A 16,282-nucleotide genomic window follows, 5' to 3' on the forward strand; every position below is an offset into this window, starting at 1 on the left:
CTTTGAAGTCAGAGAATGCGGTTGCACTTCCTGTATAAATTTGGGAAAGTCACTTCCATTTTCTGGGCCCCGATTTCCCCACCTGTAAAATGAAGAAGTTGAACTCCCAGACCCGGTTCCGTGATCCTATGATTCAGCCGCTTGTTCTAGTCATTGTATATGCTCTTGGGAGAAGTTCATTTTTTCTTTTCCCCCAAGGCTCTGTCATAGGTCAAATACCAGCGTCATGGTAATGCTAGAGTTAGAGAAAATAAATAAATACAATAATTTTTTATAATAAAATAAAATCAAATAAAAACCACGTTGTTTTTCTTTTCCCCCATTGGGGTGGGGGTGGCGGGGAAGATGCCTCAGAAAGAAAAGGCACCCAAAGCTTCTTGCCACAGCCTGATCCCTCCCCCCTCACTCTTGACCTATGCGGATGCGGTCAGACATCGATTGGTCTCCCAGCTGATAGATTGTACCACTGATGGAGTCTTCCGCGAACGTGTAAGGAGCTCAACTAGTTGGAGCAGAAAAACCCAGCCCTGAGCTGAAGCCAAGGGCCAGCAGCACCCGCCGCCGCCGCCAGCGCAGCAGCATCAGCAGCAGGAGCAGCGGCAGCAGCAGCAGAGGCGGCAGCAACAGCAGCATGCGCTCTGACTGTCACACACCAGCTGCTGCCGCCACAGCTGCCTGGAACACACTCTGAAGACTCTGCAGACCAGAGCCGGGCTCCTTCCTAATTAATCTCAGCAAGCGGACAGCCCTGTACTCCGAGCGGCTGCCAGGGAATGATGTCTGCTCTTCCCACACCAAGTTGAGGGAGTCCCGGTTTTGCCTACTAGCTGGGAGAAGCAGCACTATTGAGAAGAGGAAAGAAAGAGAGAGGAGAGAGAAAGATGAACTGAAGAGTAAACATGTATGGAAATTACTCTCACTTCATGAAGTTTCCTGCAGGCTTTGGCAGTAAGTATGGCACTTGGACTTGACTTGGACCTTAGTGTGAAAGAATGAGAGACCAGATGAAGGAGGAACGGTTTTTATTTATTTATTTTTGCTCTTAACCTTCCAGAAAGGAATAATTCACTGGGATGGTTAGAGCAAGTGTACACAGGTGTGTAAGAAAGAAAGCTGAGGTAGAAGGTGTATTGGGTGTGTGTGTATGTGTATGTGTAGAGAGAGACAAGAGACATAGAGAAAGGAGAGGGGGAAGAGGAGGAGGAGAGAGACACACAGAGAGAGACAGAGAGAGATGGAAACAGACAGCTATAAACACACAGAGAGACAGAGAGACGGAGAGAGAGGCAGAAAGACAGACAAACACACATAGAGAGACAGAGACAGAGACAGACAGAGAGAAAGAGAGACAGAGAGACAGAGAGAGACAGAGAGAGACAGAGAGAGAGAGAGACAGAGAGAGAGAGAGAGAGAGAGAGAGAGAGAGAGAATATTTTTCATAGAGGTGAGATTGTGTGGTGTGTAGAAAAAATGAGTGGAAGAGTGTTAATATGAGCCAATATGTGTGAGAATGAATACAGATACAATAAGAGCATTTATATGGAAGCTAGTGTGCATGGAAGTAGAATAGTTAATAATAAAAGTATGATTACATTCCTCCTATACCACTTAACAGGAAGAAAAGCTATTGTCAAAGGCTTTGAAAATATTAGCTGCATGGAAAGACTTGATAACAATGATAGAGTTGTTTTCTGGAAAAGTACCATTTTCTACCCATCAGACTGAAGGATTGAGTATTCTGGAAAAATAACTTAGCATTATATTTTCTTTCTTTCCTCTCCCATTCTAAAAATCTTGAATATCCTATCCTTCTTCCCCCTCCTCCATCCTTATACCTGTCATTACCAGAATTTCTACAAGCAACTGTGTGTGTGTGTGTGTGTGTGTGTGTGTGTGTACACACATGTAAAAATCTTATTTTTGGTAGGAATCATCAACTTGACCGATCAAGTTTTCTATTGAGGAGGCAGCAACATGGATATAGATTCTCTAATCTATACCCCATATGTTGGAAACATCCCAAGGCCTTTTGTTCTAGTCTGGAGAAGTGAAGGCTGGGGGTAGGATGAAGTGACAAGCGTCCTCAAACATTTGAAGTACTGACACATGGAAGAGCTATCACTCTTGTTCATTTTGGCCCCAGAAGGCAATCCTAAGAGCAAAGAAGGGAAGTCCAAGAGGGGCAGATTTAGGCTTGATATGTGGAAAAACTTCCCAAACCTTAGAACTGTTCCAAAGTGTAATGGGATGTCTCAGGTAGTAATGGGTTTCCCTTCACTAGAACTCTTCAAGCAAAGACTGGTTGACCTCTTGTCTGGCATGTTATGGAGATAATTATTTTTTTTTTCTGGGCACTAATTGCATTATGAGAGGTCCTTTTCAACTTCAAGACTTTGTGGAAGACTTTTTTCCACAAAAGGACAATGGGTAGTTAGTTCAGTTAAAAACAGTCCTATTAGTGACAATTATCAAAATGGGTTGCTTAGCAGTATTTAGACCAGATTGTTGTTCATCCTTCCTTCTTGAGGAGTTCTGATGGCATCAGGAAAGTGATGTCTTGTGAGGCAGGGCTGTCAAAGTCATCAGTCCTACTCTTTCCTCCAGTCATCAGAGTCTAGTGGCAAGTCATAGATCAAGATGACTAGCAATGTCAGGGGTGCAGTGGGACCCCAGGGCTTTTTAAGCTGAGATCTTTCCCAGGTCTCAGTTTGTCTGAGGCAATGCCCATTTAGTAATTAAAGACTGGATAAGAATTGAAGTAAAAGTTGGTCTAGTTTGCCTTCTTAAAAGAGTCTTTCTAGGAGGAAAGATCCTCAGAATTTCTGTCCAGAACAACTTAGACCAAATAAATGACTTCTTGCCTAGAGTTCTCACTTCTAGGCTGAGCCAAGTAAAGACAAAGATTTTTCTGAAGTCTCCAATGCAGACTCTCTCCTTACTTCCTTACTGGATAGCTAGCCAATTCATCCAGTTATCTGGATCTAGATACTCCTGGGGATCACTGGGTGTTTCCTCTTGTCTTCTATCTTTAATGAGCAGAACATTTTCTCAAGTATTAGGATTTGCACCCAGTCCAAAAAGGGCAGTATAGGAGACCAGCCTTGGACCATAGCACAAGAATGAAGGGTGGGTCGGACTGAGTAATGACTGGTGAAACTTTATAGAACAAGTTGGAATCCAAATGTAGTCTTCAGTAAGATCCTGAGTGTGAAAGAACTTCGGAACCCCAAGGTCAGGGCCTATGTCATGGGCACAGAATTGTAAATAGCTTCTTTCTTTCTCTTGGAATACAGTCGCCTAAGGAATGTATTTATGTGGTGCCATTCTTTTCCAGGACCTTCTAAGTGTTTTATTTATATTAACTCATCAGTGCTAACACTCTTTTGAAGCAAAAAATTATTTTTTTGTTTTGTCAACTGCTTGGTAAAAAGTTAGGGAGGGTTGTGTGAGAAGAGAACTGACTTGGGGGGACAAATTAAGATAAAGAGAAATGAGAACTTGAATAAGATTTAGGTTGTGATATAATATAGACTTCATTTTAGGTATCCATCATAGTGCTTTGCATATAGTAGGTGCCTAATCAATGTTTGTTGTTGAATCAAACTGAATTTCTTTGACATTATCACATTAGGGTCCATTTACAACCACACCCTCTGTTCATGTGATGCCCCCTCTAACTGCCCCAATAACAAATACAGTTCTCAAAAGTTACAGATTTCATTTTCCCATCTAGGGCTGTAGATTTAACATCTTAAAGTTAAAGTTTAACCTTTAAATAATACATCTTTTCCCCCTGTTAACCTTCCTATTTTTCTAGAGTCCTGTGTTTGAAGACAAATCAAATTGGGACTCTCCCTAGATTCTGAATTTTTAGAGATTCCTTTTCTTTTAAAGATAGATCATTTCATTTTTCAGATTGAGAAAATATAAATTAATGACTTTTCCAAGGTCACCGAGCTAGTTGGTGGCAGAAACCTTTCAAGTAAGAGCTTGAATCATGATCATTATATTAATATTACATGAACTTAAAATACTCAAGGTTATGTTTTTCAGAGAGTATATGGAAGGAAGGCAGACCCATGTTCAACTCCAATAGCTGTGACATACCAATAGTGTGAACATGAGAAAGTTACTTAACCTCTTTGCACCCCACACAACTCTGAGATTAGTGGTTCAATGGAGAAAGCATTCATACTTGGACTTTCTCAGAACAGTAAATTTGTAGATCTAGACCAAATTTATGCATAGAATCACAGGCTAATACATCTAGAGCAGGACATGACCTTACTGGACATCTAACCCAAATCTCTCCTTTTAAAAATAAGGTAGCACACTCACACAGGAGAGAGTACTTGCCCAAGTCACAAAGGTACTGTCTATTGAAGACCTCTACTGACCTCAAAGCCAGTGATCTTTTCACTTTGTCCAACATTTTAAAAAAATATGGAAATTAGAAATATTAGTTTATAAATATGAAATTGGGTCATTTCCTGAAGAACAAATGTAGCTGCTCTTAAGATAATAAAAACAAAATTTCTATAAATATAACATTTACTTGGTGATTGGGAAATTACCTAATGTTTGGTGATTATTAGTTCAGTGGTAAAGAGTATAAATTAACATGAGTATGATAACATTACAAAATGGGGATGGGGAAGGGGAAAAGAGCATAAATGCAACGGGGTTGGAGAGGAGAAGGAGATCAGGGAAACAATTACTGATGGTGGTTAAGTATTTTCCTCTCAAACTCAAATGAAAAGAACAATGAGGATTTTGAGTCAATTCTGCTGATTGTCTACAACTGCATTTGCATAAAACTGGAAATTTGTGCCAAAGCACAAGGTCTTGAGTATTTCAGACACAGATGCTTAGTTTCAGAGTGATGTGCACTGGTCTAGGGTTTGGGGAAAACACGGAGGGATGAATGAAAGAAATGGCAAAACTAGGTTAGAGTTTCTCTGCAGCCTCAACCTCTTGTTGTTAACAAATTGCTCTCTTCCGCACATATGAAATAAGCTGTGATTTATTTCCCCCTATTTTATAGATTGGCAAATCCAAGCACTTCAGACTACCATGACTCACTACAGGTTCTCTAGGGAATCATCAGCACTCTGGAAATAATGTTCAGGATTTATAAATGGGATCAGGTTTGCAATTGTCCAAAACTACCAGTCAATTCAGTCAGTGGTGGGAAAAAAAAAATCTATCATTAGATTGAAGCAAGCACTGACCTATTAGTTAAGGCAACATACTCAGTCTGGCTGCTTTAGGTAAAAAGAGCTGATCCAGACTCATATCATTCCACGTTCGTGCATGTTAGAGGCAACAGGAAACCTATTTCCTCCTCTCTTGGCCATCATCTGAATTTGGCAGCTGTTTAGCTGAAGAATTATTGTCCCAGTTTGAGACAGTCTCTGCCTCCAGTCTTAGATCCTGTCTCTGAGAGAATGGTAAAGAAAAATCCCTATTATCCCCTTAAGCAATTGCATAATACCCTGGGTGGAGAAGAGATTAAGGAGAAGGGGAGGCTTCCTCCAAGGCTCCTGCAAGTGATTATAAGCATATTCTAGGAAACAGGAGGAAACCTTTATTATCTTCACTTATTTTGGCACACAGGAATCCTGAGAGGGGCACACACTGTAACTTAGTCCTTTAATAAATCCACTTAACTTATACCTGAGTTGCTAGATTGCTGACAGAACCCACTCATTCCAACCCACAATTAATCAAAATAATCAAGATTGTGTGGTTGTGAAGACACAGCCTCTTCATAGAGAATCTTGTCAACTTGCTTAGCTGCAGAGACAGTGATAATAACATCAATAATAACACAATGGGGGTTAGAAATAGAGAATGAAGCTGTGATTTTACTGACATGAGGAACTTTCAAAAGAGGAAACTCTTTCCGTGCAAGCTACCACTTTCTCTAAAAATTTTTGTGTAATGATAATTGTGGTAATTGATATCTATATGTAGTTAACACTTGCAAAACATTTTACATGTATTTTATCACCAGAGCCTTGAAACAAATCTATGATGTAGGTGCCACAGGGTTTTTAAAATCACATTTTATAGATCAATCGGTAAACATTTATTAATTGCTAGAACTTCTGCTAAGGTTGATGTAAAGTCAAAAATGAAACAGATCATGCCCACAAAAGTCTTTGCATTCTATAATAGAAGACATGTAAATAAATACATGTAGAGAAATAAAGAGACTTAATTTTATTTACCAGCATTGCTACACTGGCAGGGAAAATGCCTCATATAAGGAGTTAATATTCAAATGGAGCTTTGAAGAAAACCAGAGATTTTTAAGAGGTGCAGATGAAGAGGGAATGCATTGTAGGCAAGAGGCCATGGAATATCTCATGTGATTTATGTGAGTGTGTCTGTGCAAAGGCACAGAGATGGGAAACTGAGTCTGAGAGAAAATAAAAGAAGGGTACTGTGTAAAGAGGAAGTTTATTCATGGCCCTTGTGATCTATGAGGCTCTCACTCTGCTGACCCTATTTCAATGAAGAAATCTCCCCTCCTCCTCCAAGAAATATTGAGCCAGAGAGGCTTTTATGTGTAGGTGGCAGATTGGGAATTGATCGTGTTTATGTGATTACAGTTTACATAAAAGACTCACTTCATAAAGTTTGGTTAAGGAATATGCCCAGTGTAATCTATATTCTATAACTTTTTCAATCTGATGGATGACCAAACAATAAGTAAGGAAAGGAATTGTGCTCAAGAGATCTTAAAATATCAGATTCATTCAGAGATAAAAAGGGCCCTTGGAGAATATTTGAATTTAACTGGCTCTTTCTTATTTCTTTTTTTTTCTTCCTTCCTTCCTTCCTTCCTTCCTTCCTTCCTTCCTTCCTTCCTTCCTTCCTTCCTTCCTTCTTCTTCCTTCCTTTCTTCCTTCCTTTCTTCTTTCCTTTCTTCCTTCCTTTCTTCTTTCCTTCCTTCCTTCCTTCCTTCCTTCCTTCTTTCCTTCCTTCCTTTCTTTCTTTCTTTCCCCCCCCCCAAAAAAAATTGGGAAATTCTTTTCTCCAGCAATGATTCTGTAAGGAAGTTTGTGCTACTTTCCCACAATTTTAAAGTTGAGAAAAACAAGGCAAAATGAGAGGTAATTTCACATACACACACACACCCCAGCAGCACCATTCATGTGTGGAACCGAAAGTTACAGCAAATGGAGAAGTTCTGAATGCTATGGATAAGTTTTCTTACTTTGGCATTTACTTTCCCTGGATGTCCACATCGATAATGTGATTGACACACACATTTTCAGAATTAGCTCAATGTCTGAAAGGATCCAAAGGAATGTGGGAGAGGAAAGGTATTAGATTGACTATCAAACTGAAGGTCTACAGAGATGTTCTGTTGACCTCATTTTTGGATGCTTGTGAAACCTGGGAAATATACCAGCACCATGCCAGGAATAGAAGTGCTTTCATTTGAATTGTTTTAGGAAGACTTTGAAAATCATCTGGTAAGATAAGATATGTACTGGACATGGAGGTTTTTTTCTTGAGCTAAACTGCCAAGCATTTTACTGTAGGGTTTACAACTCTGATGGGCTGGCTATTATTCAAATGCCAAATATGCATTTGCCTGAAAGACTGTTTTAACAGAGAACTTATTCAAGGCAAAAGCTCACATAGAGCCAGAAGAAGCAGTGCAAGGACACTCTTAAGGTATCTCTTAAAAACTTTGGAATTGATTGTGAGATGTGGCAGACATTAGCACAGGATAACCCAGCTTTGAAGGCTCACATCAAAGAAGGCACTGTGTTCTATGAGCAAAGCAGAGTTTCAGTAGTTCAAAAGAAACATGAGATGCACAAATTTAGAGACATCCCCACTTCAAATATGAACTCTTTGTGGCCAATTTATGAGCTTATTTAAAACTATTCAGTCAGTCAGTTGCTATACCTTGACTCTAATATAATGATATAATTTTGCTCTTCTCTGAGCAAAAGGACAATCACTAAACCATACACACACACATACACACACACACACACACTATATATATATATATATATATGTATATATATATACATATATATATATACATGTACAAATTATACTTACATGTATAGACACCTCCACATAAGTATATCTGCTTGTATATACATCCATGTTACACATGTGTGTGTTTATATGTTTATACATATATTCATAATATATATTCTTTCTCAAGACTGCTTTGTCTGTAATGGCCAGGCCCAGAATTAAAGAATTTATGACCAAAATCCCAGAACTTGGTTCAGCCCATTGACTTGTCATTTCAGTAGAGATAATGGAGCACATTTCTGGAGGAAGAAAAGAAGGAGGAAAAAGAGAGGGAGGAGAAAAAGAAAGAAGAGAAAGAGGAGTAGAAACACAGGTGGGAATTTATAACATGAGTGAGAAATTCTCTGGGGGTGCTCTAAACATGCCAGATGTGTCAGAAACAGCTGGATAGATTTAGAGGTCAGTCATAGCAGTCCTTTCCTCCATTCCTTCATCCTCAAGACTGAATCTAATCAGGATGTTTTAAAGGAGTTGAGTAGAAGGAACAGCTATAATAATCTATTATTGATCATACTAGCGTATGTGGTTCTGAAGAGAGTTTGTAGTAAAAGTATAGATGGAAAGATCCGGAGAATGAATGAATGAATGCAAAGGCAATTATTAAGTATTCACAATGTACCAGTCATTATGCCAAGTTCTGGGAACACAAGTATAAAAAGAGAGACAATTCCTTTTAGTAGTTTATACTCTTATGAAAAAATTAACACATATAAAGAAATGGTAGATTTGGAATTGCGTTTTGATATAGAAAATCACAGAGATGGTAAGTTGATGTATTTGACTAGGAGAGATGCTTAATGTAAGTGCCTAACATGGTGGGTGAATGTAGGATGTTCACAATTACCTGCATTAGTCATAGCTATAGGGTTAGTCATAGTGCCTGCTTTTTCAGAGCCAAGATATAGCACCAAAATAGGGGAGAGAACAATGATGAGACCTTCCCCTGAGGTTATTCAGTTTAACCCCTCACTTTACAAATGAGGAAACAAAGACCAAGATATTAAACAACTTGCATAAGGTCAGATAAGTTGATGGTTACAGACCAGTTCTAGAATATCAGCTCTCCTGATGCCAAATCCAATATTTTTTCCATTGGACCATTCTGCCTTTTCCACATGCAAGCTGTCAATCATTCTTCCTCCTTGATATTCTCTTCTTTCTAGGTTTTCAGGACACCTGCCTCCTGGTTTTCTTCCTACGTACCTAACCAATATATCTGTTTTGTTGGATTCTCATCCAGATCATGCCTTCCGAATGTAGGTATCTCCAAGGTTCTGTCGTGGGCCCTCTTCTCTTTTCTCTTCGCTTGGAGAATCGCATCAGATCCTATGGATTTAAATATCATCTCTAAATTGATGATTCTCAAATCTACCTCTATGCCTTTTAGACTTCTCAAACTGGATGTCCTATGGACAACTTAAACTCAGTATATCCAAAAGCGAACTCATCCTTCCTTCTAAAATTCTCCCCGCTTGCCTTAACCATTACTGTGGAGGACAACTGTATCTTCCTAGTCCCTCTGGCTTTCAACCTAAGAGTCACATCCTTCACTTCTCAGTATCTCTAGCTCCTATCCCAATCCCTGTATTCAATCTGTGCCAGGTTCTGTCAATTTCACCATTTCAATAAAGCATTGAATGTAAGTCTCTTTTCTCCTTATGATACACAATTCCAGAACAGGTTCTCTTTGCCATATTTAGCTGGGATATTGTAATAGCCTGATGAATCTACCTGCTTCAAGTGTTTTCCTGCTCCAATTCGTCTTGAATTCAGCTACTAAAGCTTACTAAAGCTACTAAAGTTTTCTTAAAGCACTGATCTGACTGTGATCTCCCACTTTACAATTCAATAAACTCTAGTGGTTCCTTAGCACCTCCAAGAGAAAACTCAAAATGCTCTGCCTGGGATTCAAAATCTTTCATAACCTAGCCCACTCCTACCTTCCCAATCTTCTTCTATCTTCTCCAACATGCACTTAAGTGACACTGGCTTCCTTCCTGTTCCATGATTAAAACACTCCATCTTCTAGCTCCATTATTTTCTCTAGCCACCCCTCCCATGTCTAGAATGTTCTCTTCCTTCTCAGCTCTATCTATTGGCTTTGCCAGCTTCCTTTAAGTTCCATCTAAAATCCCATCTTCTACAGGAATCCTTTCCCAACCCTTCTTAATTCTGTGCCTATCCTTTATTTTGTATATAGCTTTTTTGAGAGTCTTCCCCTCCCAGATTGATTCTTTTAGGAAGAAAAAGTAGGACATCTTTTGTCTCAGTTCTTACTTAGGCTTTAATCACTGAATGGAAAACTAGATAAATTGAGACCTGGGAAAGACCTTAGTTTAAAAAGACCAAAGTTCTCCCCATGGTGTCTGGGACCATCACTGGTCATCCTAATTTACATTTTGCCACTAAACTGATGGCTCTAGAGGAGAAAGTGAGGCTGATGACCTTGCCCAGTTCTGACTTACTTAAAACCAGTTCACTTGCATGTCAAGACATCACCCTCCTGATGTCATTGGCTCTCTTTGAGATTGAAGGATGTACAGTATATTTATTTGCCTGTTATTTTCCCCATTAGATTATGAGCTCTCTGAAGGCAGAACCTGTCTTTACCCCCCTTTTGTATCCCTAATGCTTAGCACAATACCTGACACATGATGCTTAATAAGTGTTTATTGACTAACTGGTAGCCTATAACTACCTAACTGGCCCAGCATAGATTATTGTCCCCTATTCCTAGAGGAAGTACATGGACATATTCTGTAACACATACAAGGAGAAAACATCACATAGAAAGCTAGTTGGCAAGATAACCAAATAGATTAATTCAGCATACTTAAATGGGTGTGTGATCTTAACAATCCAAGGGTTCCTTTCGTTGGCACTGATTGTTACCATTCGTGTCTGCTCAACCCATGAGACTTTTTGTCCATGTTCTCTAAAAAGTTCTCTAAAAACATGTCAAATGACTTCCTTGATTTCTCTTTGACAAAAATACGTTAGGAGTACTCTGGTTTTCCAACATTTATCCTTGCTCTTGTCACCTATTTGATCCTTTCTTCCTTTCATATAGCTCTTCGATGACATGCTTTATTTCTATTCTTCAGAGTTCTTCATTGGTTACATGTTGCAGCCTGCTCACATCTGATGTGTATCTTTACAATGAAATACAATTAAACAAACTAACAATTATTTTGGTTTGAGCATTGGATACTTTTTGAGGCATTTTTTTTTTTTTTGCTCAGAGGTAACTGTAGAATATGAATAAAATGATTTGGTTAGGAAGTAAAAAATAACATATTTGTAAGTTTATTGCACTTTAAAGAGGTAGCTTGGTGATACAGTAGATAACAGTGCTGAGTCTGGAGTCAGGAAGACCTGAATTCTGGCCACTGTGTAACTCTAGGCAAGTCATTTGACCTACATTTGACCCATTTAATTTTAAAATGGGATCTCAGTGTTGTTGTGAGGATCAAGTAGTATTTGCAAAGTGCTTTGTATAGTGCTTGGAACACAGTAGGTTCTTGATAATTGCTTATTTTCTTCCTTTATATAAAAGAACTGTTTCTGAATGGGTTTTCTTTAATTGAACCATTTTTTCCTTTATTTTAAATGTTAATTTCATAGATACTTTATTTTTATTTTAAGTTGAGCTTCAGTTGGCAGCAATACCTAACACTTCAGCCCTGCATTTCTATGTTCCTGTCAAATAGCTGACTCATAAAATATTGGATATGAGAAGGGGCCTGAGAGGAAGTCCAGCTCCCTCATCTTTCATTTTTTTAGATGAGTAACCCAAGGCTCAGGAAGCCAAGCTTATTTGCCCAAGTCCATGCAACTAGCGGTAGCAGCAGGTCTCCTGACTCCTAGGTCAGGGCTTTTCCCTCTAGATCACACTGATTTTCATCAGAGCTTTATTATTTAAAGAATCCCTACAGTGAGTCATTATGCAAAATGAAGAATTATTTTCTAATTTAAATAACCAGGGAGTCCCCTTTGATCTCAAAGCCTTTCCTGGCAGACAGCCAAGGGAGCTGACACTGTCACTATCCCCTAGCTGTCATATTCCTGTCTCTGATGTTTGCCAGGACTCTCTGCAGGAACAGGAGCAGAGATGGCTTTTGGTCCTTCTCTCCCACTCAAAAATGTTACTGTCAGTGCTCACCCCCCAACTCTTCCCACCCCAACCCACACTAGTGATCTCAGGTTCCTCTTTACTGCACAGGGACCTCAAATTTAATAAATTGTTTTTTTTAAACATGCGTTTTTCTTAAAATTAAGGAATGCCTTTATGTAAGAGAATCCTATGTCCTTGTTGAGACTGATTAAGCAAATGAATAAGCCATGTTTCTTTCCTTTTATAGAGCTTATGTTCAAGAAAAGGCAGAGCTACTATATATGCTGGTCCTCTGCTCTTCTGAATCCATGATATTCCATTTCCAATCCATTCCATTCCATCCCCTAAACCTCACTCTATTTGCTCCTATCTGTCTCTTGGGAACTCTAATCCCCTATAAGGCACTTTACAAGAGACTTTTCTTGATTCCTCCAGCTATTAGTGCTCAACTCACCAGGAAGGAAGAAGAGAAAAGAAGGAAAGGAAAAAGGGAGAAGGAAAAGAAGAGGAAAGAAAGGAAGGAAACAAGCATTCATTGCTTCTTACTATGTACTAGACATTAAGAACTTTCCAAATATCATCTCATTTGATTTTTTATAACAACCCTAGGAGGTAGGCACTATTCTTTATTTTTATCTAATGTTATTCAATTTTACAGTTGAGGAAACTGAGGCAGACAGGGTTAAGTGACTTGCCCACCTAGTCATATAGCTATCATTCAGCTAATAAGCATTTCAAGCAGCATTTGAAATCAGATCCTCTTGGCTCCAATCCTTGTGCTACATATAGTTCAGCCATCTAGTTGTTTTATTTTGTATATAGTATACATGTAGTTTCTTCCCAGTAGAATGTAAGTTTCTTGAAGGCAGGAATTTACAGAATTTTCAGTTTTGATTTTGAAATTCCACTACCTAATAATTGCTTAATAACTATTTGCTGAATTAAAAATGTTTGGCTCCTTACTATACATAAGACTTTTTAGTAGAAATATCATTTGTATAAAAACTAGTGTGTTCATTATAAATAATTCTAAACTATTAAATAATGTAAGCTTTTCAATTACTTGTTGGATAGGAATAGGGATATAGAAAACTGCCTGAAGAGGACATACATGTGTGTACACACACACACTCACACACACACGTGTATATATATATATACATACACATACTTGTATAAATAAATTTACATGTAAATTATTTCACTTTATTTTTGACCAATGGAACTCATGAAAACTTTTAACTAAGATATATCATTGACATTGAGAGGTAGAGTAGGATCAACTAATGAAATTATAGTTTCTTGAACTTTTGAACAAGCTTTAGAATGATGGAAGCCAGAAAGTCATTCATTCCTCTTGTTGTTAAGTTTCTGTTGTGGCAGTGGGAAGTAGAGAGTGAATCATTTCTTTCTACCTTTCCCTATCCTTTATCCACTGGCAGAGTGGTTCTCTTTATCATTGGGGTTAAATGATTTGACCAGGGTCACACAGCTAGAAAGTGTTAAGTGTCTAAGGCTGGATTTGAATTCAGGTCCTCTTGACTCTAGGGCCTATGCCCTATTAATACATTGTGCTATATAGTTGCCCCAACATGTAATGTTTAAAGAAGGGCATAGAAGCCACTAATTCCTTTTTTGTTGCTATCTTGATCTACAGCTTCACCAATAGTACATAAAAAAAAAAAATCTTTGACTGGAAGCTGTGAAGGTTGCCTTCAGAGTAATGATTCTTTGTATTTTAATTTTGAGCAGAGAATTTAATCCAATTAAGTGCTTTTTATATAGTAGTTGCTTTCATGGTTTCAATTCTTGAATTTATATTTATGTAGAATCAAATGAAATCTTGAATGTGGAAGTTAAAGAAATTCAAGTAATTTTTACCCAGTTATTGGAAATAAACTATGTGTGATTATATATATATATATATATATATATTATATGTCTGTCTGTCTGTCTGTCTGTCTCTCTCTCTCTCTGTGTGTGTGTGTGTGTGTGTGTGTGTGTGTGTGTATTCAGGGATCCCATCTATAGAATATAGACATGTGAAGAAACCCTCAAGATATGTTTTACCACTGGAGACTTTTTAGATTTTGGCCTTTATTCAATTGGTGGTGTGATCTCTTGTCCTTGCTCCTTGTTTTATCTAATTGATAAGGATTTCTTTTCCTTAGAGAGAGGCAAAGAGGACTAGAAGTATGATTTCATTGACTTAGGAAACCTAACCATGGTGTGTTGAGATCTGCTCTGCAAATGAAAGTATTTTCTAGTGTCACATAATAATTGTTAAAAGTGAAACAAGCCCACATCCTCTTGAATGTGAAGCCAGCTCACTATCCTTTATTCCATGTTACCTTTCAATTGATAAGTATATAAGTGCATAAATGTAAACATCTTGGTAAACTGAGGAAGGTCATCCTGAACTAAAAAAAATTTCCTCCCCTTTCTTCATGGCTTGACCCAGTTGATACCACTTCTAAGAAACCTTCCTGGATCATTTTAGTTGGAAATGTTATCTTCTTTCTTTCATATCACTCTGCTTGTAATCCCCATATGCATTTATATTATTCTTTCGTGAGAGGTATTTGTGTGTATATTATATATATATTATACATAATATATATAAAATCTGTCTTACTCTATTGTAAGGTCCTGAAGGGCATGGACTACAGATTTTTCTTAGGAATCTTTGTATCTCTCAGGTGCTTTGTACAATGTAGTCTCATACAAATTCTATAGATAATATTCGTTCTGAAAAAAGTGCTCATTAAATTGAATTGATCTATATAAGTATTCTCTTTACTTTCCTCGGACTATTTAGATATTTAATGACTATGTCTTACTCTATAATGGTATTACATGCTGTGTCTGTCAGCCAAACTCCAATTTTATACTTTGAGATCAGAAAGCATTTATATAGTTTTTTAAAAAAGGAAAGACAGCCAGCTCAAATGGTTGATAACTACATGGTTCTAGGCTGACTCTCAGAATATGTACAGAAAGACAAAATTCATTCCAATCAGGATTAAATGAGACCTTGGAAAATAAATGGTCACTCTATCTGCAAGCCTTAGACCTTGATATCAGGCAATGTCAACTGATCAATATAAATTCATTGAACGTGTTCAACCTGCACAGTTTTGTCCTAGATAGTCACAAAGTGGGGTTAGTCATATCTGCAGGAATATTCTTAAAAGTAGCACAAAGTCTGGGCTCTGACCTCCAGATAATGCCAAATACAATGCATGTATGTGTGTATGTATGTCTATATGTATACGCACATATAGACACACATAACACACAGAGATTTACAATTCAAAGTTATAAATGACAACTACTTAGTACAATCTATACATCAAAATGTTAACTCTTTGAGAGAAGGGACCTTTTTTATTAGGTTTTTTTTTTTTTGTATCCCCAGAACTTAATACAGTACTTTTTTTTGAGGCTATTAAGGTTAAGTGCCTTGCCCAGGGTCATATAGCTAGTAAGTAGTTAAGGTTAGATTTGCATTCAAATCCTTCTGACTTCAGAGTAAGTGTTCTTACTCTGCTCCTAAATAGTATTTTAATAGCTACAACTTACTTAGTACTTTAAGATTTTCAAAATACTTTACACTTATCTTGTTTGAACCTCCCAACAAACTTGAAAGGTAGATGCTGTTATTATCATTCTTTTACAGATGAACAGACTGAGGCAGAAGAATGGTAAGTGATTTGCTGAGAACCATACAGCTAGTAACTATCTAAATATGGATTTAAACTCAGGCCCACTGGTATTGATGTAACACATTAAGATTTTTCAAAGGAGTCTATATAAAGATGAGGAAATTGAGTCTTAGAGAGGTTAAAGTGCCTACGGTCCCACAGTTAATAATTAGTGCAAGAATTGAAATCAGATCTTGATTTCATACTCAGCATTTTAGACTCTCCATCAATAATAAAATCATACCATTTTTAAGTTTTAAAAATCACCTTCCTCTCCCAAACCCAAACTAAAGCAGATTTTAATTGATTTCTATAAACACATTTATATAAGTATATATGTCTGCATTATATAGACATATAAATTACATGTAAATGTAATCTAAAACAGATG

At 37.7% G+C, this 16,282-nt stretch overlaps 1 protein-coding gene across 1 annotated transcript in view; it reads left to right on the forward strand.

Annotated features, from left to right (window-relative positions):
• Positions 1-474: 474 nt before the first annotated feature.
• The window catches only part of RXRG (retinoid X receptor gamma), a 90,522-nt gene continuing 74,714 nt past the window's right edge, over positions 475-16,282 (forward strand). The window contains exon 1 of the mRNA XM_051999101.1: positions 475-948. Within this exon, the coding sequence (XP_051855061.1) occupies positions 900-948 (49 nt within the window). The 5' untranslated portion in view covers positions 475-899. The remainder of the gene's footprint in view (positions 949-16,282) is intronic.

This window comes from Antechinus flavipes, chromosome 4 (assembly GCF_016432865.1).
Source record: "Antechinus flavipes isolate AdamAnt ecotype Samford, QLD, Australia chromosome 4, AdamAnt_v2, whole genome shotgun sequence".
NCBI lineage: Eukaryota > Metazoa > Chordata > Mammalia > Dasyuromorphia > Dasyuridae > Antechinus > Antechinus flavipes.